Source organism: Portunus trituberculatus, chromosome 27 (genome assembly GCF_017591435.1).
Source record: "Portunus trituberculatus isolate SZX2019 chromosome 27, ASM1759143v1, whole genome shotgun sequence".
Classification (NCBI taxonomy): Eukaryota; Metazoa; Arthropoda; class Malacostraca; order Decapoda; family Portunidae; genus Portunus; species Portunus trituberculatus.
In genome coordinates, this window is record NC_059281.1 from 17674266 (window position 1) to 17700415 (window position 26150).

At 40.9% G+C, this 26150-nt stretch overlaps 1 protein-coding gene across 1 annotated transcript in view; it reads right to left on the reverse strand.

Annotated features, from left to right (window-relative positions):
* Positions 1–26150, reverse strand: part of LOC123509637 (glutamate receptor ionotropic, kainate 2-like) — a 75034-nt gene that overhangs the window by 870 nt on the left and 48014 nt on the right. The window contains exons 6-21 of the mRNA XM_045264073.1: positions 20352–20405; positions 18880–19044; positions 18260–18412; positions 16272–16373; positions 15157–15258; positions 13396–13599; positions 11339–11546; positions 9949–10049; positions 8513–8770; positions 6917–7034; positions 5755–5834; positions 3752–3977; positions 3293–3457; positions 2595–2695; positions 1148–1183; positions 349–504 (exon numbers count right to left, since the gene is read on the reverse strand). Coding sequence (XP_045120008.1) covers positions 349–504; positions 1148–1183; positions 2595–2695; positions 3293–3457; positions 3752–3977; positions 5755–5834; positions 6917–7034; positions 8513–8770; positions 9949–10049; positions 11339–11546; positions 13396–13599; positions 15157–15258; positions 16272–16373; positions 18260–18412; positions 18880–19044; positions 20352–20405 — 2229 coding nt within the window. The remainder of the gene's footprint in view (positions 1–348; positions 505–1147; positions 1184–2594; positions 2696–3292; positions 3458–3751; positions 3978–5754; positions 5835–6916; positions 7035–8512; positions 8771–9948; positions 10050–11338; positions 11547–13395; positions 13600–15156; positions 15259–16271; positions 16374–18259; positions 18413–18879; positions 19045–20351; positions 20406–26150) is intronic.

Consider the following 26150-nt stretch of genomic DNA (forward strand, 5'->3'; position numbering starts at 1 on the left):
TGGTCACACAGGAAAGACTCAAAACCATAAACTAAAGAAGAAATAGGAACCAGGAAACTATAACATGAATGTTACTCTAGAAAAATTTTTTCAAAATGAGTAGATGTCATATGGGGAGAGAGAGAGAGAGAGAGAGAGAGAGAGAGAGAGAGAGAGAGAGAGAGAGACGACGACGACGACGACGACGATGACGACAACGACGACATAGGAAACGATATATATTGCCAACCAGATTTGTATAGGAAAGCAAAGTAACGAGAGATAGTGTGAAGAAGAGCAAAAGCTTGCATTAATGAAAAGCAATCAAGCGGCGACTGCCTTACCGCACGAGAGACCGGGTCCACCTACTCCGTTACCGTTGATCTGGGGCACTTCGAGGGCTGCTGGTACATAGGTGACACCGGGAACGCAGCGGGTGCACTGTCTTTTGAGGGCGGGCCGCTGCCTGGAGCCTCGGCAACGCATGGCGAAACAGAGTTCCTCAGCCATCTCGGCACACAGGGACTGTAGGGAGACGTGGGTAACAGCAAGCTGGAGAGAAGGATGGTCTGCTCACGCCGCCCTGTTTCACAGTCAACATGCATAAGTGACTTCGTTTATCTATTTAGACAACTGGATATTGGGAATGAGATCTGAAAATAAAATCTGCGTAAAATAAGAGTATAAAAATCTCCGTACGTGTATCATATAGGAATTAAAACAATCAGAAAATGGAAGTTACGGAAGTAGGGAATGAGAAGGAAGGCAAGACAACAACCTTTTTCTTCATGCATACTAAGGAAATATCAAATACATGAGATAATGTGTGAGACAGAGAGAGAGAGAGAGAGAGAGAGAGAGAGAGAGAGAGAGAGAGAGAGAGAGAGAGAGAGAGAGAGAGAGAGAGAGAGAGAGAGAGAGAGATTTTTAATCAACAAACTTTCTAAAAAAATTAACAAGAACTCGATTCCATGATTATGATATATGCACTCGTGCACACACACACACACACACACACACACACACACACACACACATTCTGTTATTTAGATTAAGAGACAAAAGACTATAAACAATGACATCAACGACAACACACATGCAGAAAAGCACATAGAACAAGTCATGCTGGATTCACTGCTAGCTAGCTTTATGGTTGCAGCTTTCTTACTTTGAACGGCCTCTCTCCTATGTGCATACTGCAGGCCTGTAAGAAACATCGCATATGTACTAGTACCGCCACACACATCTCCACTCACCAGTGCCGCTGTATAAAATGTTAACTGTCATCATTGAGGAATTTTCTTAAATATTATTCCTATATAAAAGAAAAATAATATTGTTCTCAACTGTTTGATTGTTCTGCAGTATTCATAACTGAATTCCACACACACACACACACACACACACACACACACACACACACACACACACACACACACACACACACACACACACCTCTAGTCAAATTGGACAGGAATACCTAACTTTCCTATAATTAATTTTAAATGTACGCCTTTTACTTCGCCGACCATCGCAATAATTGTTTTTTCTTGATTATAAATTATCACACAACAACAATTAGTCGGTCCTATACAGCCTCTTTTATGTAGAGAACCTACTGCAACACAAGGGGTAAGGCGGGTACAGTGTGCTTATTACAATAGAATCAGGAGGTGTTGATGCAGTACAGGAGCACAAGAGGGAACACAGATTTCTGGTTAGGTATAGATGAAACACTGGTTCGTTGTGAAGGACAGGACGTGAGAGATAAAAAAAAAAATAATAATAATAATAAACTAAAATGATCTCTGCATGCCAGTGTTTGAAAGAACATCAATATCGCCGCTAGGTTCAGGGAGCGGTTCGGAAAATAAAGCATGACAAGTCAGTGAATAGAAGTAATGTAAAAAAGAATCTTTCTGTAAGGACAAAAAAAGATAAAGTTTTTCCTTCTCCCTCTCCGCATCTTTGTCTGCCTTTGTCCTTCCCATTTTTCTTCAGCTCCACTTCTCCTTTACGTATCATCTATAATACCTCTTCCGCCTGCCTCTTGTCTCCTTTACCCCATTTAATGATAACATCTTCCCTTTCATTCTCCATTGTGCCCTCCTAACCACTTCCCTCCTGCTTCCGCTTTCCTTTATCTCCCGCAGCACTCGTAATCTCTTCTGTTCCTAATTTCCGAGTGGTGTAAGCTCCACGGTTTAGCTGGAGTCCCATACTAGAGGTTTATTTCTTCCTGTATCTTCCGCACTCTTGTCTGTCACTAAAGGTGGATATTAGAGTTGAAGGAAATGAATCTCCATTTAGGTTGTCTTTTTATATGTTGTGTTCTTCATTAACTTTCATCTTATAGTTTTCTTTCATTACTTGTTCACGTCAATGCGTTAAAAACCATCACATCATATATATACCTCATTTAATCAACAAATTACTTCCCTTTACATACAGATATTAAAATCTATTAAACCAATGTATATATTTTTTTTTTTACTTTTCATATCTAATCCATTTTCGGTCTTTGTCTTTCCTCATTATTTTAACTTCTTTAAACTATTATCCTTTCCCTTTCCCACTCTACACTATAATCCTTTGCTCTTCCCCGCGTCACTCACCCTGTCGTTCTGTGCGTTCTTCTTGGCGTTCCAGCAGAATTCTAGAATGGCGATGAGCACGGCGAAGGCGAGGCCACAGAGCAGCACCACGAACACTCCGCCTGAAGAGAGAGAGAGAGAGAGAGAGAGAGAGAGAGAGAGAGAGAGAGAGAGAGAGAGAGAGAGAGATGAGCAGGGAAATCAGCTGATGAATAACAAATATTAATTAGAAAGGCAAAGGGGGTAAACATTAGCTTTGTCAACATCTACTATATAATTTAACAATGGTTTTCATTACTATTGATATTACGTCTCTTCTTCTTCTTCTTTTCTTCTTCTTCTTTAAAGATTCTTCTTTTTTTTCTTCTTCTTTTTCTTCTTCTTCTTCTTCTTCTTCTTCTTCTTCTTCTTCTTCTTCTTCTTCTTCTTCTTCTTCTTCTTCTTCTTCTTCTTCTTCTTCTTCTTCTTCTTCTTCTTCTATATTTTCTTCTATATTTCTTCTTCTTCTTCTTCTCCTTCTTCTTCTTCTTCTTCTTCTTCTTCTTCTAGTTCTTGTTGTTGTTGTTGTTGTTGTTGTTGTTGTTGTTGTTGTTGTTGTTGTTGTTGTTGTTGTTGTTGTTGTTGTTGTTCTTCTTCTTCTAACAGCAACAACAACACACACACACACACACACACACACACACACACACACACACACACACACACACACACACACGTACCTATGTTATCCACGCCTAACGCTGATGCTTTGTTCTCCTTGTTGTTGTCCTCTCTGTTGCACGTGTCTCCTGTGTTCTTCCACCACCGGTTGTACAGCATCTGGATGACACCCTTTTCTTGCAGCTCCAGAATAGCCAGTGATATTTTGTCCCTCCACGGAGAACCTTCATAAATGGGTGAAGGTATGGGGATGCGTCAAAGGAGGTGTTTCATGGGAGGTAATGTTGAGAGGCTAACAGGATGGGGAAATTGATGAGAATAGGTTAAAAGGTGTTGTTATGGGATATGTTGGTGAAAAGAATTTGACTTCTTTCCTAAAGCTCTAGATGGAGTTACCTACCCTTGTCATTCCAACTATAGCCTTTTAGAAAGCAGTGGAAATGAAGTGCGGAACCTTTTCATAGGAATAGGGTTCACTTACACACACACACACACACACTACTGGAATCAACACTCACCCATAGGCGTTGCAATACCGTAGCTTTTGGAGTCGAGCAAGCCGCCTATCTGTGTGAGGTTACAGTTCCTCTGCACGTAGTAATCAAGCATCGAGGACTCCATTAGAAAGGCGTAGTTCCCCTCTAGCACCCGCCTTACACCCTCATCGTAGGACTGAACAAACACACTTGGCTTCTTGTTCTCCATGAAACGCCACATTTTCTGATACGTCTCGATCTTGGAATCCTGATGGTGTGTGATAGAGGAAAGACTGGTGAATAATACTGCTGGTTATGGAGTTATGCTGGAGAAATAATAGATAGATTTAATGAAGGAAGACTCGGCAGACAGTGGTGGGTAAGGAGGATGATACGGGAAGGCAGGGTATGAGTAATGGAGTGGTAGTAAAGAACAGGGAGAAATGTTTGCAGAGAATGTATTTGGATTTGAAGAGGGATTTAAAAAGTAAAAAAAAAAAAAAGAAAACAGATGTTGCAGAGAAGAGAGGAGAAATGGGAAAGGGAAACGGAGAGAAAGGAGCAAAATGGGAAAAGATAATTCAGTGAAGGAAAGAAATTGTGAGTCATCCAAAAGAGGAATATAAGAAAACGTATGGAAAATGAATGCGCAGAGAGAGAGAGAGAGAGAGAGAGAGAGAGAGAGAGAGAGAGAGAGAGACGGACGGTCGGAAATTGCCAGACGAACAAAGTAAGAAATATATACATAAGTTATCAGCTGTAGCATAAGTAACTACTCTGTCAAAATCATACATTGCACTGCTCATGCCAACATTCAGCGCAACATTGCAACAAGAACGTGAAAATCGGAAGACAGAGTAGCAAAATACGTACCATATAAGCTGAGTAGAAGAACAATCACGAAAAAAAAAAAAACACAAATAGAAAACAAATGCATTTATATATTACATAAATCTTTGATACGACGAACACTGCAAACATTATAGAGGGTAACACTACAACTACTTGAAACACACACACACACACACACACACACACACACACACACACACACACACACATTTGTCAAGGAAGAGACTGATAAATAATTGTCTTCCCATCGCAGAGAAAAGTATGACGTCTGAGCAAAACTTTTATACTTAGGAGTGAATAGAAGTTACTACTACTACTACTACTACTACTACTACTACTACTACTACTACTACTACAACAACAACAACAACAACAACAACAACAACAACAACAACAACAACAACAACAACAACAACAACAACAACAACAAGAGCAACACAAACAACAACAACAACTACAACTACTACTACTACTATTTTTCACTATGTAATAAGATCAAACAAAGTAAAAGAATGGATCTCTTTCTGAATAGCAATATTAAAAAAATCATAACCGCAGGATACCAAGCAAATAAAGTTAGTGTGAGATATCTTAGCGTTCCTTGACACTGAATTAAGCTCTTCAGTTCTTTAGGTGTGCAGTGAACTTAATAGCTTATACCCTCGAAACAATAGGTGTTGGTTTGCTGCAAATCCCAGATATATAGCGGGGAAAGAGGAGAGGAGGTTAGGATTAATGAGGCAAAGTTTTAGCGGGACTTGCATTGGCTCTGCAGCGGACAAAGGCATCAAGAAGTTACAGAGGAGAGCGGAGAAGATAGAGGACTAGGCGGTGGTAGGAAACATTGAGCGGAAGAGGCAAGGGAGGGAGGGATGGAGGGAGGAAGTGGTGTAGTTTGGCGTTGAGATCTGGGAAGTTAGGAGAAGTGTGAGATCAGTAGTGGCAGGAGAATTGGATCGGTGAGTGACAAGAAATGACTTTGTGTTGCGATAAAGTGTTGTAGCTGCGACGCTTTCACTGCCACACTGCATTGGTGACGTGCAAAAATCCGCCATTAAGTTTAAAAAAAGTAATAGATAGATGGCAGGTGCGGCGCGGATGTGTTTTATAAGATGGCTCATAACGCTTTGGAATTAAATTAACTTAGACAAAAATACCACTATGGATTTATCATTTAGTGTGGGGTAAAGTACCTGGAAGAAGGTCATGGTGGAGCCAGAAGCCTGGATACCGTATGCAATCTCAGTCTGACTCGCCAAGTCCTCCACGTCGTCTGCAACACACATACACACCCATGCAACATCAACAATAACAACAATGCAATGGAAGACAATAAAAAAAAACATTCATGTCAGCCACAGAATCGTGACCAGTAACACATGCACCACAACATAATACAACACAAACAAGAAAATACATGCAGAACAACGATCCAACATACCCATGCACAACATAATACATGACCACACCACAGAAAATACCTGAGAGAAAATAAAGTAACAAAAAAGGTGGATAGTAAGATGAGTAAGAGAGATATCATTCGCAGGCACTTGGTGGAGGAGAGGCGACACTGAGGGCGTGAGTGAACTGGTTACGCTTACCCTGAAGAAGGTGGTTGTCGTACCCCCCGCTAGAGAACCGTACGCTATTTCCTTCTGGGCCGCTAGATCCTCGGCGCCCTCTGCAATACATGAACTACTCTCTCTCTCTCTCTCTCTCTCTCTCTCTCTCTCTCTCTCTCTCTCTCTCTCCTAATTTCTTCTGAATCCAACTTTTTCCTTGGGTCATCGAAATGAGTCAAGTTATTTTCTCATGTTTTTCCTCTTATCTCTTCTTCCTCCCTCCCTCCCTCGTTATCGCTTATCTCTCTTTCTCTCTCTCTCTCTTTCCCTACCCTCTCACTTTGATCATACCACATGCCCGGCCTTTTTCACTATCTATTGCCAACGTTCTTTCCCCCTTTTCCTTTCGCTTTTCCCGGCTATCATTCTCCGTTTTCCTCATATTTCGATAAGAGGTAAATGGTTTTCAGCGAACTCACTAAAAACTTCCTAGTAGAGCTAACCACAACCCGACCTATCTCATTCCAACTTTTCGAGAAGGACGACGAGAAGGAGGAGGAGGAGGAGGAGGAGGAGGAGGAAAGGAATGAGCTTATACGTAGTAAGTAATCTTCATTGACTTGTGACCTCAAAAATGGTTTTAGTAATAGACCTTCCCTGAAAGCATGTAGAATATGAGTATAAAAATAGATTAGAGAGAGAGAGAGAGAGAGAGAGAGAGAGAGAGAGAGAGAGAGAGAGAGAGAGAGAGAGATTGGAGACCCCCCCACTCACCCTCTCTGAACTGACTGACCTATGGGTGTGATCATTCGCTCCACGGTGAGGAAGGCAGCGAGGTTGGCGGTGTAGGAGGAAATAATGATGAGGGTAAAGAACCACCAGATGCCGCCCACGATGCGAGTAGAGCACGCCTTCACCAGTGGACGTAGTCGTGGGCGTAGTCGTGGGTGTGTGGACGTGATGCGGACGTGGAGGGAGAGAGGAAAGATAATATTAATTTGTGTGCGTGTGGGGAGATGTGTGATTCATGGCGTGTATTAATGGTTTACTGTGCGATATGCTATGAAAACTAATTGTGGCATTCATGTATTCATTCACACACTGAATTATCGGTTTCCTTTTTCAGTGATCAATGTCAAATCTTTTTATTTTTTTTTTCACGGGTTTCAGATCAACAGCACAATATCAACCCCTTCAGTACCATGACGCGCTTTCATATTTATTCTGTTTACTGCTTGGTGATTTTGTACAGCTTCAGAAACTCATGTTGGGGATTGAAATAATGAAGACTGTGACCATTAATCTTCTGATCTCTATAGACTCTTCTCATATAAATCAAATCGTCTAATCGTACCCAAAACTCATGGTTAAAATGCGTCCCAGTACTGAAGGGGATGAAATGAATTTCAAGTATTACAATTTCCTTATCTTTTTAGTAGTCAGTCCAATATTTCCAGATAGATAAGATTATATTAAGTATGTTGTTTTGTATCTTAGTGGTTGTGACCTAAGGTACTCACTGGATTTAGAAACTTTACAAATTCATTTATCTTTTTTAGTATCATGCTGTTTCACTTTCTTGCTCCCATTCATCTCCTCCTGATCTCATTGTCATCATCACCTTCAGTATTCGTTCTCATTCATCACCTTTTGTTCGATGAGTTGCGAAGCCTCACGGACAGACCTCATCCATCATCGTCACCCGCACTCCCTTTATAGCATCGCTCCTGTCGATCACTCACCCACACACACCTCTGCCTCTACTCACGCCACTCTCTCACCTTGCAAACTCTCACCCTTAACTTTCACTTCAGTGTGTAAATACCTCATGTATTTTTCTGAATGTTGACCCTCGAAATAGATAAATAAATGAATAGAAATATATGCAAAGATAGATAACGCGTCCGCATACACACACACACACACACACACACACACACACACACACACACACACACACACACACACACACACACACACACACACACACACACACACACACACACACACACATTAGTACAGTTAAACATTATGACAGCTTACTGACAGGTCGTCATTGCTCCTCCCCTCCCCTTCCCCTCCACACACACCACTTCTACCCATCCAATTTAACATCACACACACACACACACACACACACACACACACACACACACACACACACACACACACACACACACACAGCATCCATCAGTTACTTCCAGTTCACCACACATCTATTTCCGCTCACCTCCAATTCACCAAACCCACCATCAACCACCACCTTTACTATTCATCTTCTCGCTGCAGACTTTAACATTCTTAACTTCCATTCCTCCGCTTAACTTTGGCAGGAAACATATCGCAATTTCCCTACTTTTACACACTCATCTTCCCCCACATCACTTACCTTAGGGTTCAGATCAGACCCCTGCTGCATGAGGGTGCCAATGGTGAACCAGAAGCTGTTAGAGAGGGAGAACTGGTTTTCCACTACGTCGTTCTCTTGTGAGCACGGATGCGGGTTGTACCATTCATAGGGGGAGAACCGCGCCACGATGAACATTGTGATAGAGACGAGAACGTAGGCAGCGAGTACGTAGAGCCAGATTTCAATGGCTAAGGGATTCATGAAGGAGAAGAGTCGGGTTTGCTGGCTTGTAGGGACCTGTTCAAAGGAGTTAAGATTTTCGGTGATGGATGGATGGAGAGGAATTTAGAAGACAGATGAAGTTAATGAAGAAAAATTACCATTATGATTAAACTGAACCAGATTTCGATGGCTGGTTGATTAAAAACGTGTTATGAGAAATTAAGACGTTTATAGTATGCTGGGTGGAAAGGAATATAGAGAACAGGTGAAATTAATGAACAAAAACGACCATCATGATTAAATTGAAGAAAACGAGAATCAGAGAGAGAGAGAGAGAGAGAGAGAGAGAGAGAGAGAGAGAGAGAGAGAGAGAGAGAGAGAGATAGTAGGCGGAACTGAAGGACAGATATGAGAGGGAAGAGACACGGAAGGGACACCTGGGAGACAACAACAAAAGGTCAGGGGATCAATCCTGTTTGTTCTCACAGGAAAGAAAAAGAATTGTGTGGAAAAGGAGGAGGAGGAGGAGGAGGAGGAGGAGGAGGAGGAGGAGGAGGAGGAAAAGAAGAAGAAAAAAGGAAGAGATGGAAAAGCATGAGGAAAAAGTTATAAGAAATAAGAAAGAGAAAGAAACAACAAGAACGCACTTGAGAGAGAGAGAGAGAGAGAGAGAGAGAGAGAGAGAGAGAGAGAGAGAGAGAGAGAGACTGCCCACACACCAAACCCTAAAGGAAAAGAGAAAGAGAGAGAGAGAAAGTGAAAGGAATGGAAGGAAAACACCTCTCCCCCACCCGGTCCTCCCCTACCCTACCCACCCAATCACAACGGAGGTCATGTTTCAGTAACACAACGCGGCAAAGACAACAAAAATCAGCCTTGAAAACGACAAAGGGAAGTCAAAGAGAAGGGAAGGAAGATAATGCGAGAATGAGAGTTCTAAAAAATACGCGATAGACACACACACACACACACACACACACACACACACACACACACACACACACACACACACACACACACACACACACACTATTGAAAACCATTAACACTTTCACTCATATACGAGACAATCATTTCCTAGATAAGCATATACAAAATAGTTGTAGATGAAAAAGAATAGGATTTTGCAATTTCTATCCAGTTTTAAGGGTGGATGTGACAGTAGAACAAGTAAAGGTGTGTTAGAGTGATTGGTAATGAGGGAAAGATGTACCAGGTAGCAGTCAAAGGGTTAAAGAAGAAGGGATGCTTACCTTGAATAAAATGCCAATTCCCACGTTCATAAAGGGCTTGGTAAAATCGATCACATTCTCTCTGGCGTAGTTGATTGTCATTGAACCGATGGCGAGGTCGGCTAGAGAGAGAGAGAGAGAGAGAGAGAGAGAGAGAGAGAGAGAGAGAGAGAGAGAGAGAGAGAGAGAGAGAGAGAGATTAGGTGTACATCATAAATGCACAACACCTTCCACCTTCTATTCCTTTTAAAATCTTGTAACATTCACAGCTCTTCCTTTTCCTCTATCAGACACACCCTCATCTCCCTAGTAATGGGTGACTCTGCCTCTTATCAGTTCTCCGTCCCCTACTCTGATCAGTGAGGGGAAATTAATGGGACTGTCAGGATAGCTCAATGACATGTCCCTGCTGATGGATCATGGGTAACAGACGTACGTACATGGGATGGTTTGATCTTAATATATTTGATAATTGAATATTGCTAATGGATCTTCTCTAATTATATTCACACTAATGGTACGATGAGCAATTAGGTTCTTGTTATTAGCAGAATTACTGATAGAATCTTACTTGTAGGGTAATAGCAACCAACATAAAGGATGCATTAAAGAAATCTGCTTTTGAATCTCCTTTACAGTACGTAGCTCTGTCTCATGTAAGAGTAGAAATTAAATGAAATGCTTGTAATATCTACTTTCTACTTCAGGTTAGACCAAAAGGACAACTACCAACTAATTTTTTATCTGTAAAGTTGAAATTTATATGAGAAAAACTACCATCATATTAAAAATTATGATAAAAAATGGACAAAAAAACAATAAACGAACGAATCATAACAGACAACGAATAAAAAAGACGCAGAAAGAGAGAGAAAAAAAACGAAAAAACACATGAGTAAAACAGAGCAAAACAAATAAAACGTTGACATTTCTTCATCGATTTAAGAAAAAAAAGACAAATAAACGAACGAGTCACAGCACACAGCAACGAATAAAAAAGACGCAGATGGAATAAAAAGAAAAAAAAAAAAAAAGAACGAGCGAAAAATCACGGGTAAAAATAAAGCAAGTGTTGACATTTCTTCATCGATTAAAGAAAAAAAAAAAGACAAATAAACGATTGAATCACAGGAGAGAACAGCGAATAAAAAGAGGCAGACAGAATAAAAAGAAAAAAAGACATAGAAAAGAATGAAAAAAGAGAAAAAGTAAAGAAAACATTGACGTTTCTTTATCTATTAAAAAAAAGAATAGACAAATACACGAACAAAACACGAAAGACAACAACGACAGAGATTAAAAAAAAAAAAAAAAAAAACGAAAAAAAGGAAAAAAGGAGAAAAAATAGAGAAAACGCTGACATCTCTTCACACATATCTTCCCTCCTCCTTCGCCTCCTTCTGAGTCTCACGTACGTTCTCCTGCAGTTCCCTCACAATGCCGTTCCATTCCCCAGTGTCCGGGTCCTGGATGCCGTATGTCCTGGAGGGCGACACTTGGATGATGTAGCGGAACCCGATGAGAGAGGCGATGTCGTGTAGCATGTCCACACAAAACCCCTCGTATCGGTCATTCCCCGTCAGGTTGGCGCCCTTCCGCAGCATCACGTGGGGCGTCTCCTGATGGTGGCGGTAGTGGCGGTGGTGATGGTGGTGGTGATTGGTGTTTGAGATCGTGGTGATGATGTTAGTTGTGTTTTAATCTCTTCAGTACCAGGACGCGTTTTCATATTCATTGATTTAATACAGCTTCAGGAACTTATTTGGGATTAAAACAGTAAGGACTCTGGCTATTAATCTTTTGGCCTTCATAATCCTTTCCTAATGTAAATAAAATCGTCAAATTATACCAAAAAATCATGGTAAAAATGCGTCTCAGCAATGAAGAGGTTAAAACTCCTTCGTGGGTATGTCATTTATTTTTGTTGGCGAGTTTTCTAACACACACACACACACACACACACACACACACACACACACACACACACACACACACACACACACACACACACACCTAGCGGCACCTCCGTCCTCTCCAGCTTCCCCAAGGATCAGAGGTAATCAAGCGGTCATCAATCTCATCTGAATGCCATAAAAACGTTCAAATCCCTCTGCAGGTCCGCCAAAGACGATCAAAACCAATTAGAAGCTGTAATAGGCCGCCGGAGCCTCGACACGTTGCATAAGATGGAAGAATAGGGAGGAGGAGGAGGAGGAGGAGGAGGAGGAGGAGGAGGAGAAACACATGAATATAGGATAATCGTGCAACTAGACATGTTGTTGGTTAATGACGTGCTTACAGAGGAGAACAGATCCACTCAGGAAATCTTCATTGCTTGTGTGTGAAAGGGAAAGCAAGGAGAGGAGTAGAAGTAGGAGGAGGAAGAACAGAAAGGGAAGGAGAAGCAGGAGGGACAAAAGGAAGAAGAAGAGGAAGCGGAAGAGAATGAGACTGCGGTAGGGGCAAGAGGGGAAAGTGGAGGAGGTGGGAAGGAAATAGAGGGTTTGCGGTATCAAAGGATTAATTGGGATATATATCTAAAGCCCTTCTGGAGAGGGTAAACTGGCGGTGGCGATAGAGGGGAATGGAAGAGGCTGTGATGCTGCGGTGATGATGGTGATGATGGGGAATCAAAGTAGTTGGGAAGCCCGTTGATATAATGATAGTGGGTCGTAGACAAAGGAAATGGTGATGGCCTAAACACACACACACACACACACACACACAGAGAGAGAGAGAGAGAGAGAGAGAGAGAGAGAGAGAGAGAGAGAGAGAGAGAGAGAGATATTAAGTCATTTGTTTCGTTTGGCCCATTACTATAATATAACCAGTGAGAATAACCATCTAATGCAGAAAATCAAACGAAACAGACGGACGGTTAGCCGCAGAAAGTACAAGGACAGCACATGTAATAAACGTTCGAACCAGGAGGGATTTACATAGGTTGATTAGAGGCACGCTGTGATGTACGCTGGTAGGAAAGTACTTTTGTGTACCTGAAAGTTTGATGTAAAAATGCAATTCGGTTTTGAGAGAGAGAGAGAGAGAGAGAGAGAGAGAGAGAGAGAGAGAGAGAGAGAGAGAGAGAGTTTTCCTTTACTATTACAAGCAACACCTTCCGTAATATCTCAAAACACGATTTTTATGTGTATGAGAGAGAGAGAGAGAGAGAGAGAGAGAGAGAGAGAGAGAGAGAGAGAGAGAGAGAGAGAGAGAGTTATCCCTTAATATTATAAACACCACGCGTAATATTTCTTGAAACACGTTCGTTGGAATACTTCAGAAATCACTACAAGCTCCGTAAAGCTTATCAAATTACTTCACTACTCTGTGTTTATACAAAAGACTCCAAATGCTTCAACGAATTCTATATGAAAGCCTTACAACAAACAATTACGTGTAGGAAAAGCAGTAAGCAATACACTACGTTATAAATTTCTACACCATCTCGTCATAAATAAGAAATACCCCAGACATGAGCTGCTTCACGATTCCGTTCCACTCCCCAGTCACGGGATTCGGAGCGCCGTACACGCCTTCAGGGGAGATCTCGAGAATGTAGTCAAAACCTGCGTGAACTGAGATCTCGTGCAGAAGGTCCACACAGAATCCGTAGAAGCGTTGGTTGCCTGTGAAGTTCTTTCCTGGACGCATCATCATAAAGGGGTTGTCCTGTTGGAGGTTACCAGGATATGGAGTTTTGGAGGTGTGGCTGAATGCATGACGGTTATTGGTGGTAGTTTGGCGTTAAAGGATTGGTTTGGTAGTTGTAAATGGTGATGGTTTGTTGTGTTATGGTGAGATAGAGGCTAGTTCTCTGAATCTCACTGCTCTTCTGTCATACATTAGGGTATTGGTGGTACTTTCCTTGGTAAAAGAAAATCCTTGCTGTGACTTGAATTAGAGCCTTTTGAAAGTACGGGAGGTAGTGTTGGTGGTGCCTCTAGGAGCATTTTGTACTTAAGCAGCGATATAGGTGTAACAAAGGGGACATAATGTATAATTGACATATTGGGAGGTATACGCTGAGGAAAAACCTTAAAAATCAGGTAATTGACAAGTAATGAAGCTGTATTGTCTATCCTGCCTCGCTGAGAGAGAGAGAGAGAGAGAGAGAGAGAGAGAGAGAGAGAGAGAGAGAGAGAGAGAGAGAGAGCACTTCAAAGAGGTGTACGTAATTAACGGGAAAAATAATTAGTGCCAAATAATATTTCCATCTCAAAGTAAAAGGAAAAAAGACTTTCCATAATGCAGCTCATTATGTGAAAAGGATTTGCAAAAATATGAGGGTGATTATGACAATATAACTCTACATATAATAAACTATCCTCTGAATTTTGTGCTGCTTTTTTTTTGTGCTATTGGAATTTTCATGTGCCACGTCGTATTGATTGGCAGTTCTCGTCCTTGGTGGCTGCTCTCGCATGATGCACCATGGCAACGCACCGCTAGTTTTGGTTTTTCTGCTGGCCTTCCTTCAGAGATGATCGTGGCCTTCGTAATGACTCAGTAACCATACCACATTTTTTTTTTGCCGTTGCTGGTTAAACATGACAACAGAATGAACATCTTGCCATTTAGTGTAATGTGTTTACCTTCCTCCATCGAATGGGAATAGTGTGGGCGCGAGTATTCCGTTCTTTTTTGCTCAAGTTTGCAAGACTTAAATTCTTGGACGTGAAAACAAAAATTAACTCCATACATTTAAAAATCTTATTTAAGAGCAAGTCTTTATATCTTCCCTTCAAATTGCAATCATCTTATAAACTTTTAAGGATCTTTTTCTACATTCAGTATTTCTCTCTCTCCGGATCTCTTATCAATCTATAGGTACCTTTTGAATGAATATTAATCTAGCAGCCTCAGCCTCCACTCATTAAGATATATCCCTGAAAAAAGAACACATTCTCTGCGTCATTGTTGTTCCCTAATCCACGCATTCCCTCCTGTTCCCTTCCTTACCTTCCACACTTTCATCTCGCTCGTAATGAGACACGCTTTTTTCTACATCCTCTCCTAATAAGCAGCCTATATAACTTTACGCGTCTTGCATTTCTATCCCCTCACGCTTCCGTCCCGGCTTCCTTCCCAGACGCAGTGCAGATAGGGACAGTGGTAGCAAATCGGTAAATGAAAGATGTTGAGCTGGAAAAGAGGACATGATGGGGAAGGATGTATGTAGAATTAAGAATATTTGGCCTTGTGGACGTTAAAACTGAATCAACTCACTAGGTTCGTTGTTACTAGAAGGGTGACGTTCATAGTACCCGGATCGTAGAAGGCAGCTCTATCAGTAATGTTGACCCCTGCCCCTGGCCCCCACTCGCCGACCTGAGGAGAAAGGGAGGCAAACATTTTTTTTTTTTTTTATGTAAGAGGGGAAAGCTGGCCAAGAAAATATAAAACGAAATAAAAAGACCCACTAAGTTGCCAGTCCCACTGCAGGTCCGAGAGAGTTAGCCGAATAAAAGGGATAAATGTATTGAAACCTCTGTATTAAATGAAGTCAAGTCATAGGAAGGTGGAAATACTGAAGAAGAGAGGGAGTTCCAGAGTTTACTAGAGAAAGGTATGAATGATTGTAAGTAGTGATTAAAACTCTTGCATTAGGGAGTTGGACAGAGTACGGGTGAGAGGAGAAGAAAGCCTTGTATGCACTAAGGACTTACATACAGTAGTAGTACCAGTTTTATTGACCATAATCACTCATAGGTTGTTTTATAATGAAAGGTACAGTATAAGAACATATAAAGATGATACCTATAGGAAATAACTGCAGTTCAAAAACGAATTAGCAGTGTAGAATTAGCAGTGTAATAAGTAACCTCCCCAAAAGTAAATTCCAAAGCATAAAGGTTATAAAGAAACAAACATACAAGAAAGGAGGAAACACGTAAAAAAACCTCCATTTCTAGTTTAATGATACATCTAAACTATTACAATACCAACTACAAATCCTTACTTAGAAACCCTGTGTCTCCCTCCTCTCCTCACCAACACACACACACACACACACACACACACACACACACACACACACACACACACACACACACACACACACACACACACACACACATATACAGACTTGGGCGTGGCCTCGGGCTGTCCCTAAACGAGTAAACGGTAGGGTGATATGATTATTTAAATGCGGGGGAATTAAATTAGTGAGGTTGTGGTGGCCCTTTGGCTGTAGGATTTCCATTTCCCTCTTCCCATCACCATTTTTTTTTATTTATCTATCTACCTAATATTCTCTCTCTCTCTCTCTCTCTCTCTCTCTCTCTCTCTCTCTCTCTCTCTCTCTCTCTCTCTCTCTCTCTCTCTCTCTCTCTCTCTCTCACCTTCACCAAGGAGTGTTGCTTCAGCTTCAGAATGTCGAGTTTGAAGTTTGTTCTCCTTCCTTCCTTGAACTGGATGGGGCCCGTGATGCCGCGAAACTCCACCTTTCAGAGGGAGAGAAGGAGGAGGAGGCTTGAAATACCACTGAAGGAGAAGCAGGAGGAGGATGAGTAGGAGGAGGATATTGACGACGATGGCGAGAGAAAGAGGAAGGAGGGTAAACGAAGATGGAAGGAGAACAGCGTCGATAGAATTGAATAAGTAAAGGAAGGAAGGACAATTAGAACGAGAGGGGGAAGGGCGAAGTGATACAGGCAGGGTTGAGTGGAGAAGGAAATGGAGGCGTGGACAGAATGAGATTGTACGAGATGAAAGGAAAAGTAGGTATTAATTATGCATTCACAATATATTCATGTGTGTGTGTGTGTGTGTGTGTGTGTGTGTGTGTGTGTGTGTGTGTGTGTGTGTACAAGACCAGCTTTCTTAACACGATGAACATTTGTATTCGATCTTTCTAATATTGTTATTCATCTGAGCCTTCCCCAAAGTACAGACATAGCCGTGTTTCTCTCCGTGTTCAAAGTGGCTTGACTCATTTTGCAGGCCACTAAAAATGACCAGCAGTGCGGCGAGAAGCGAGTCATTGACAGCAGAGGAAGAAATCCCGCAATAGCTTTACACCTTCTGTTTACTCCATTGAGGCAATTACTAACAATTTTTTTAAGGAAATGAAGGGTTACGATATTGAATTCTTTTGTCATATTGATAGTCAGTGATAATGTGATTGATAAGGGAGATTGAAGCCGTAGCGTTGGTGTGTTATTATCTGTAGTGTCCAGTGAACTAGATAGATATATTATTAGTTCATATGATTGATATATATTTCATTTACCACAAAACGTGCTAATTAACAAGACATTTATTCCCCGCAACATGGTCTATATCTCAACAAGCCTGGTGCAGTGTGTGGTGCTTGTTTATGTAAATCACATTCATCATTTCCCGTAAAGACTTGAATAAGTTTCATTAAGGTTTCGAACTTTTAGACCCTTCAGTTGTCGTCGTCCGCTCTTTATTTCGCACTCCCATACGGAAGCCTTTGTGCTTCTAAAATAATTTGAATACTGAAGGAACTTTCCTGAGATGTTGTCGGAATATTATACGGCAACACTTTCATAGTTCAGTTATTACCTACATTTTTTATACATATTTTCTTGCCGTAAAGATAATTTTGAGAAACTGCTCAGGGAAGGAAGTGGCTGCGTCATATAGCGGCTGTCGCTCTGTTATATGGACCAATTGTATTGTTATTAAAAACACCAATTTTACCTTTTTCACAGCAGCGGCATGTTCACGAATATTGATATTTTCCAAAACTTGTAACAAAAGCATTTATTCCTCTTCCTACCTTTACCGCTTCTCATTTAATTCTTTCCACACGCCTGGTCTCCCTCTCCTCGAAATAAGCTTTTGGCTCATTACCTTAATGTAAACGAAGGACAGCGCCCCTCGCTGAGCCATCTGTGTCACCAATGCCGCTCACGCACTCCTCCAGGATGCGGGATAGAGGTGCTAAGGACTGCTACTCAGATAATGAAATTGTCCTGCGAGTGTTGAAGGGAATGCTGTAGAGTTAAAGGAGCTAGATTTGTGGTAGTAGTAGTAGTAGTAGTAGTAGTAGTAGTAGTAGTAGTAGTAGTAGTAGTAGTAGTAGTAGTAGTAGTAGTAGTAGTAGTAGTAGTAGTAGTAGTAGTAGTAGTAGTAGTAGTAGTAGTAGTAGTAGTAGTAGTAGTAGTAGTAGTAGTAGTAGTAGTAGTAGTAGTAGTAGTAGTAATGTAGGTTAGCGGAGTTTATGGTAGAAGCTCCAGAGATTGTAGATTTCCTTTGTTTTTGTGGTTATTTCATTGTCATTGTTGTTTACGACACACACACACACACACACACACACACACACACACACACACACACACACACACACACACACACACACCGAGTTTATATAGTTGAAAAGCGAGGATCCGTCGCCCCAAGGCAGCTCATGGTCGCAGGATAGATTGGACACCTTGAGGGTCGTGGAGCGCTCTAGGGCTTGTAGACCCAAGGCGAACACATGAACGCTGTCGTAAATGAGAGCTGGTTCCACCTGTTAGATAGATAGATAGATAGATAGATAGACAGATAGATAGATAGATAGATTGATAGATAGATAGATAGATTGATAGAAAGAGAGAGAGAGAGAGAGAGAGAGAGAGAGAGAGAGAGAGAGAGAGAGAGAGAGAGAGAGAGAGAGAGAGAGAGAGGGTATTTAGTTCGTACTCCTTAATCAAATCAAGTTCATTTAAATTATTCTTGGATGTAAATGTGGCCGAAAAAATGTTGAAAATAACTTTCTGAGTATCGTTAACCTTAAACCTTAAACACTAGATCAAATTCCTTCCTATCTCATTTATCAATCTAAATATTAAACTTGATCCTATTATTCCCAGTCCTATCCTGATGAGTGGCCCTGAGAGCACTAAGTAGATGTCAACATTGGTAACTTAACACCCCATAAAGCAAAGTATAAGAATCTCACAACAGACCTCCACATAACAATACAGTTTGATTTACCTGTATGACACGACTCTGATTAAGGATGTTGTGACCAATGGGCTGAAACTTCTCCATATCCTTGAGAACCCTCCTGACGCGGTAATGTTCTGAGTCCACTAGTCTGAAGGCCGTCATGTTAACGAAGTTGTATTTGAAGTCCTCCAGGTCAAACGTTTCAATATCCTGATGAAAGACGGAGAAGACTGAACAATAAAAGGGGAACTAGTCAAGGGTAACAAAAAAAAGAGCTGAGATAAAACTGAATAAAGGTCTATTGAGGCGCCAGTCCGAAAAGAAAGGTCAAAAGGATAACCCAATTTGGCGGATAAGTGTCTTGGAGCTTCCCTGAACGAGAGAGAAGTGTATGTAGTGAACAGGAGGGCGATGTAAATGATTCAAGGGGGGAAGGGATAGAGGTGTATCAGGAATGGGAAACTGGGAATGATGTTGGCAAGGAATAGATAAGGGAAGGGACAGCATAGAAATGAGAGAGAGAGAGAGAGAGAGAGAGAGAGAGAGAGAGAGAGAGAGAGAGAGAGAGAGAGAGAGAGAGAGAGAGAGAGAGAGAGAGAGAGAGAGATTAAAGAAACAGTAAGTAAATTTCAGAAAAGTGTAGGAAAATAAATAGAAGGAAGAGATAAGATGCGTGTGAAGATGGAGTTTGAGAGAATGGAGGACGATGAAAGAAGAAGTGATAGGTAGAGAAGGAAAGAGGAGAGTGAAGGTACGGGATAGGACAGAGCAGAGAAGGAGAGGGAAGGCGAGGCAAAGCTGAGGATGAAGGAAGGCGTCTAGAGGGAAATGTTTGGGTTAGGGTTAAGATTTTCTGGTAATTTTGGATTTGTTTTTTTCTGCTGTTTTTTTGTTGATAGTATTACTGATGCTTAGCGGAAATGCAATCTTGCCATCCAGGATTTCTACAGGAGAAACTAAGATGCTCATGAATTGTAAATGATCTCCATCTGAGACTGTGAATGTTACGGAAGTTAATGTCGGGAAAGTTCGGGGAAGTAACAAAGGGTCTGTGTGTGTGTGTGTGTGTGTGTGTGTGTGTGTGTGTGTGTGTGTGTGTGTGTGTGTGTGTGTGTGTGCGCGCGCGCTCTTATTCCAAGAGACCAACTATAGTTAGTTTATGCCATACTTTGTAGGTTAAATAGGGTGAAATGTATGAAAATAGTGACATAATCAATGTTAATCAATACATAAAGAGGAAATAACAAATATATATATATATATATATATATATATATATATATATATATATATATATATATATATATATATATATATATATATATATATTTATATATATGATTATTGCTTTGCAGCTTTTATTCTTGAAAACTATTCAGTTGCTTTGTCCTATCAAATGTGAATGCTCCTACAAATGGAATGGTTGGATTGTCATCAGTGGCATTTTTTAGGTAACTGATCGTTTCCAATTGTTTAAGCTTACGTTTGTATTATACTGAGTACCGTAAACTACTCACAAATGTGGTGAAGAGGTAGTGGTATTTGAAGTCGTTCATTTGCAGCTGCAGGATCTGTGAAAGGAAGTTATGTTAGTAACAGAAAACAACATCGTGCTCTACTTACAACGGTGTTTACAAAACACGGCTGTGACGGGAGGAAGGCAAGACAGACACGATTCCTAATGGAGAGAACCATAACGGGGTGAAATTCTTGACAGGAGGGGACGCCTGATGGAAGAAGTCCCGAAGGGAGTAAACTCCTGATTGGAGGAAACCTCTTTTAGAGGGAATCCCGAAGGGAGAGAACTCCTCAGCGAAGGAATCCTAAAGAAGGGAGTCCTAAAGAAAGGAAATAATCTCCCAGCAGCACCAAGAGAATATGTTTGGCATTCAGCCAGGTGTGGCTCCCGTGTGTAACGCTGACGTAAAATTTACCCTGAGAAAATCATAGTTCATTTCACATCAGGAAAGTAACGGCAATTAAATCCGAATGATGTATATATATATATATATATATATATATATATATATATATATATATATATATATATATATATATATATATATATATATATATATATATATATATATATATATATGATATATATATATATATATATATAGAGAGAGAGAGAGAGAGAGAGAGAGAGAGAGAGAGAGAGAGAGAGAGAGAGAGAGAGAGAGAGAGAGAGAGAGAGAGAGAGAGAGAGAGAGAGAGGTGACAATGGTCAGTGAGGTCACAGCGAAGGTCATCAATAAACCTACAGTGTCCAGTACGGTACAGAATCTCCCCGGCAGTGTCTTGCAACAAAACGCCACGTGTAGTGCTCCTCCCTTCACACTTATGAAAGCCTATCTGTGTGTGTGTGTGTGTGTGTGTGTGTGTGTGTTCCTCACATATCATAAGTATACAATCATATGAATTACATAATTCATGATATTTTGCTCAACTTCTGTCAGCAAACTGGGAACCTTCCAAAAGAGGCGGCATTCATCTTGGGGCGGAATGGTATTTGATATGAGAGAGAGAGAGAGAGAGAGAGAGAGAGAGAGAGAGAGAGAGAGAGAGAGAGAGAGAGAGAGAGAGAGAGAGAGAGAGAGAGAGAGAGAGAGAATAGTAGAACGGAAGATAGACGGACACATATATAAACGAAGAGGCAAGCAAACTTTAGGTAAACACACACACACACACACACACACACACACACACACACACACACACACACATCAAAAGAAATGGAAAAGAAAAACACCAATTTCGCAGTATAAAGATTGACACTCATCCTTTGACCTCTTTCCTTGCTCCTCCCGCTCTCCCTTCCTCTCACTCAATTCACTCATTTCCACACTTCTTCCCTCCCGTCTAGCCTCGCCGTTCTCTGGAGGCCTCAACCTAGAACATAGATTTAGGTTTTATTTCCTTTTATTCCCTCACGCGTACGTATGAATGTATGGAAAATGGACGCTTTCATTTCGTGTATATATTTGCGTTGGGTGTTGAGTGTTGGGTGTTGTGTATTGGGTGTTGCGCCAGGTCGATTTGCAGAATTTGGCATAGCTTTGAATTGCGGAATACTATTTGAACATGTGCTACGGGGATGATTTTAAGCTTTATTTTTACTATGCAAACGTATTCGTGGTTGAAAACAATATTGTGCAGTGTTTCCGAATAGATAGAGTGAAAAGGGAAACAGTTCAGATTATACTGCATTTCATACCAAAAGACTCATACTTATCCTACTGCTGTCAATAACCAGTAAGATTATTTTCGCTTCGGGTTTTCTATTTTCATTGGTTTTATTGTAGCTTTTGTTTTTGCACACTGGAGCCGTTCTGTGCTCTGGAGTTTGTTATTTCCTATGCATTGTCACGTGTAGCTGTCTTTTGCCTTGTCGACCGGCTCTGGTTCGTGTGTGTGTGTGTGTGTGTGTGTGTGTGTGTGTGTGTGTGTGTGTGTGTGTGTGTGTGAGAGAGAGAGAGAGAGAGAGAGAGAGAGAGAGAGAGAGAGAGAGAGAGAGAGAGAGAGAGAGAGAGCAAGGACAGACTAACTAGAACAAACACAATTACACACACACACACACACACACACACACACACACACACACACACACACACACACACACACACCGTTTCATTTCCCCTATCAACATCACATTATGTTCAGAGTTGTAATGTTAACACTGTTCTGAGGCAATTAGTAAGTGTAAACACTTTCATGAATATAACAACTGTGGTTACTTCAATGTAAAGAGCGTTAGAATGTTGCTTCCTATTGAAATACAACTCTGAACTTGAATATAATCAGTGTCATAAGCAAGAATATCAATTTTTATGTAATTTTCTTTTAAATTTGTACGTATGACTTTTTTTTTTTTTTCAGGAATGGTGTTTCATTTCTATCTACAATTCTTTCTTTCTCCTTTTCCTCTATTTTTGTGTGTTCTAATTCAAAACTGCCTTTCATGCCTTTAACTAAATGGTGTACCGTAAGTGTGAAAAAAAAAGCCATTTAGCATTCTCCCCGAACGTCCAGTAATACGCGGGACACGAGAGCTGGCAAAATGCAGCCAGCGCGACTCCAGCTGGAAGCGTTTTTTGCGCCGAAACAAATAGTCGTTAAGGTAGCAGGGAAAAAGGCTGAGAGAGAGAGAGAGAGAGAGAGAGAGAGAGAGAGAGAGAGAGAGAGAGAGAGAGAGAGAGTGAGTGAGTGAGTGAGTGAGTGAGTGAGTGAGTGAGTGTTGGTTATATGATTTTTTTCTATTTTGATTTCATATCAGATATATCCCCCAGCCATCTCTCTCTCTCTCTCTCTCTCTCTCTCTCTCTCTCTCTCTCTCTCTCTCTCTCTCTCTCTCTCTCACTTTGCATTCTGCTTTTAAAAGTTACGACACTCAGATTCCTGTTAGCGGGCAAAGTTTTAATGCATAATTAATAATTAAAACCGACGCGAAGAAAGTACTTGATTGCTCGAGCTGCAAATCTATTAAATAATATTGTTGTTTAAAAAGGCTCCGTAAATAATTTCAGACTATATACCAGAATTTCGTTTCTTATGATCAAAATGCTGTACTTATTGAGAGAGAGAGAGAGAGAGAGAGAGAGAGAGAGAGAGAGAGAGAGAGAGAGACACGAAGGGGGTAATCTGTCCACTCGAGCTTGCAAACTTTTCAACGGAGCAACATTTTTTACCGTGCCAACTTTCAACTTTCAACTTTCGCGGACCTTCCTCACCCTTCCTCTTTTCTCTCTTTCCTCGCCACCTTCCACCATTTCCAGCCCCACTGCCCACTCCACTTCCTCCTGTTCCGCCACCCTTCCTTGTCCTCCGCCATCTGTTTCTGCTCTTCCTCCGCTCCCACCACCATCATCCCCAGCATCATTGCCACCAAGTCCACCACCATCACCACCACCACCACCTCCATCATTGTCGTCTTCGCTTAATCCATCAGATTTAAAACTTAGGAATATACTGACTTTTGTAATCTCTCTCTCTCTCTCTCTCTCTCTCTCTCTCTCTCTCTCTCTCTCTCTCTCGTTTCTTGCGTAGTTTAGTTTCTTAAGATTTGTTCGATTTCCTCTATTGTTGAGGGGAGACAAAAGAAAATGGAAGATAGACTTGGGGAAGAAAGGAGGGGAAGAAAAACCGAAGGCACAATGACAGCGAAGTGGGGGAAAAAGACGACAGCTTGAAATTTGACGACAAAGAGAAAGAGGAGAGAAGGAAAACAAGAAAAGAAAGCGCAGAATGGATGAAACGATGTAAATAGAAGAAGCAGGAAAAATATGCAATAAAGGGAACTAGAGAAAGGAAGAGAGAAGTAAAGGTAACTATAAGAGAGTGTTAAGAAAAGAAGAAAAGAGGCATAGAAGGAAGGAATGAAGGAAAAAAGGAGAGAAAACTAATGAATGGAAGGAAGGCATGACCCAGGGAGGACAGTAGGAAGAGAAGAGAAGAGGCAGAGAAGAGAGAAAAGGAGAGAGTGTAGAAAGGAGGGAAGGAAGAAATGTGCGTCACTTGTTGCAATAAATGGATTTGCTGTCAATAGAGACTCGTCCTTCTCTGCTAGATTAGTGCTTCTTTCCTTCCTTCCCTTCCTTACTTCCTCCCCTTTCTCCCTTCCTTCTTTTCTTCCTTTCCATTTTCCTTCTCCTTCCGTCCGTTTTTCCTTGTTTTTATTCTTTATCAGTTTCTTTGTTTTGCTAATGTCTCCTTCCTTTCTACCTTTTATCTTTCTTTTTTTCATTCTCTTCTTATTAGCTCTTCCTCTTCTAAGTCCATTATCTTCACTCTTAGGTGCATATCTCTTTTTATTCTCTTTTTTGGCTTCTACTTATTCATTTCTTTTTAATTTTCCTTCGTTCTTTTTTTCTTGTCTTTGTCATCACCCTCGACATTGTTTTCTTACTCTACAATACTCGTGGTTCTATTTTTTTCATTTTATATTAGTTTGGCTCCAGAATTCAATGGCTTCTTATTGACAGTTCATTGTTTCATAGTGTCTATATCTTTGAATGGTGCGATAATGTTTCTTTACAATGTTCACGATATTGGTTTGCCGAGAAATAAAATCCTTCTCTTTATTGTTTCATTTCTCGTTTCTTTTAGTGGCGCACCCGTTCTGTTACAATTTTTATCTTCTTTCTGTAATTTTTCATTCATATATTTCACGTTTTCTCATGCGATTTACCTGTCTTTCTCTCTCGGTGCCATTTACTCTTCGTTACTCACAAGGAATCCATTTATCTTATTTTTTAGTGTCCAACCCTCTTCTACTGCAGTGTCAATTAATCTACGTGTTATCTTTCTCACACCCGATTTCTTCTGCGTCCTTAATTACTACCTTCCTGCCACACTTCCTCCTGTCAATGATTCATCCGTCATTCTTCCCCTCTGAAAGTATGTGCCGTCTCTCTCTCTCTCTCTCTCTCTCTCTCTCTCTCTCTCTCTCTCTCTCTCTCTCTCTCTCTCTTTCTCACACACACACACACACACACACACACACACACACGTTATAACTCATATAACAAAAAAGAATTCACAATGGCGAACGGTTTTAATGTTTTCAATTGGTCTAACATTTTTTCCCCTTCAGGTGATGGAAAATAAGCGAGGTTTCCATGACAGCGTGGAGGAGATGGTGTGCATACCTGTCTCGGGATGCTGCGGTAAGCTTGATTAAGGTGTGTCTGATGTAGAGCCGTTTCCTTTTCCACAATGTTCACAAGCTGCCTTGAAATGTGTGCACTACGCTGGCGATAACTCGGGATTTTATTTTAGGGTTAACATTTAAAACTTGAAGAAATGCACGTCACCTGAGCATGCATAGTCTATGTCAGATAAAATGACTTTCTGCTGTTGTAACTTCTGCTCGTCTTCATAATGGAGTAATGCTATATAGTCTCAGTATCACAGATGAAGTTTATAACGCAACTTGGTCACGGGAAAAATTTTATTCTTTTAAAGTGAGATAAGAATTTTTCTCCGAATTCCGACTCAAAGTTCCATAAAACTACTGTTTCATATGCTCAGATTTTTACGTGTTGGTGAAAAATCGTTGAATTTTTTGTACCGTTCAGTCACTTTTAAATTTTTTGTAAAGGAAGCTGACCATGCTCACACAAAAAGAGAAGTAAAAAGTCGGCTGAATTGCCACTCCTCCAAACTTACTTAAAGGCAGTTTTCAACACTTAAGCAAGTTTAGTTGCGGAGGATTCCTGCTGATCCTTCCCTGAAACAGTGCAAGTCACAGGCAGGTGGGAAAAGTATTGCGTGAAAAGATTTTGTGCAGCGAGACCAAGTAAGATAGAGTATAATGA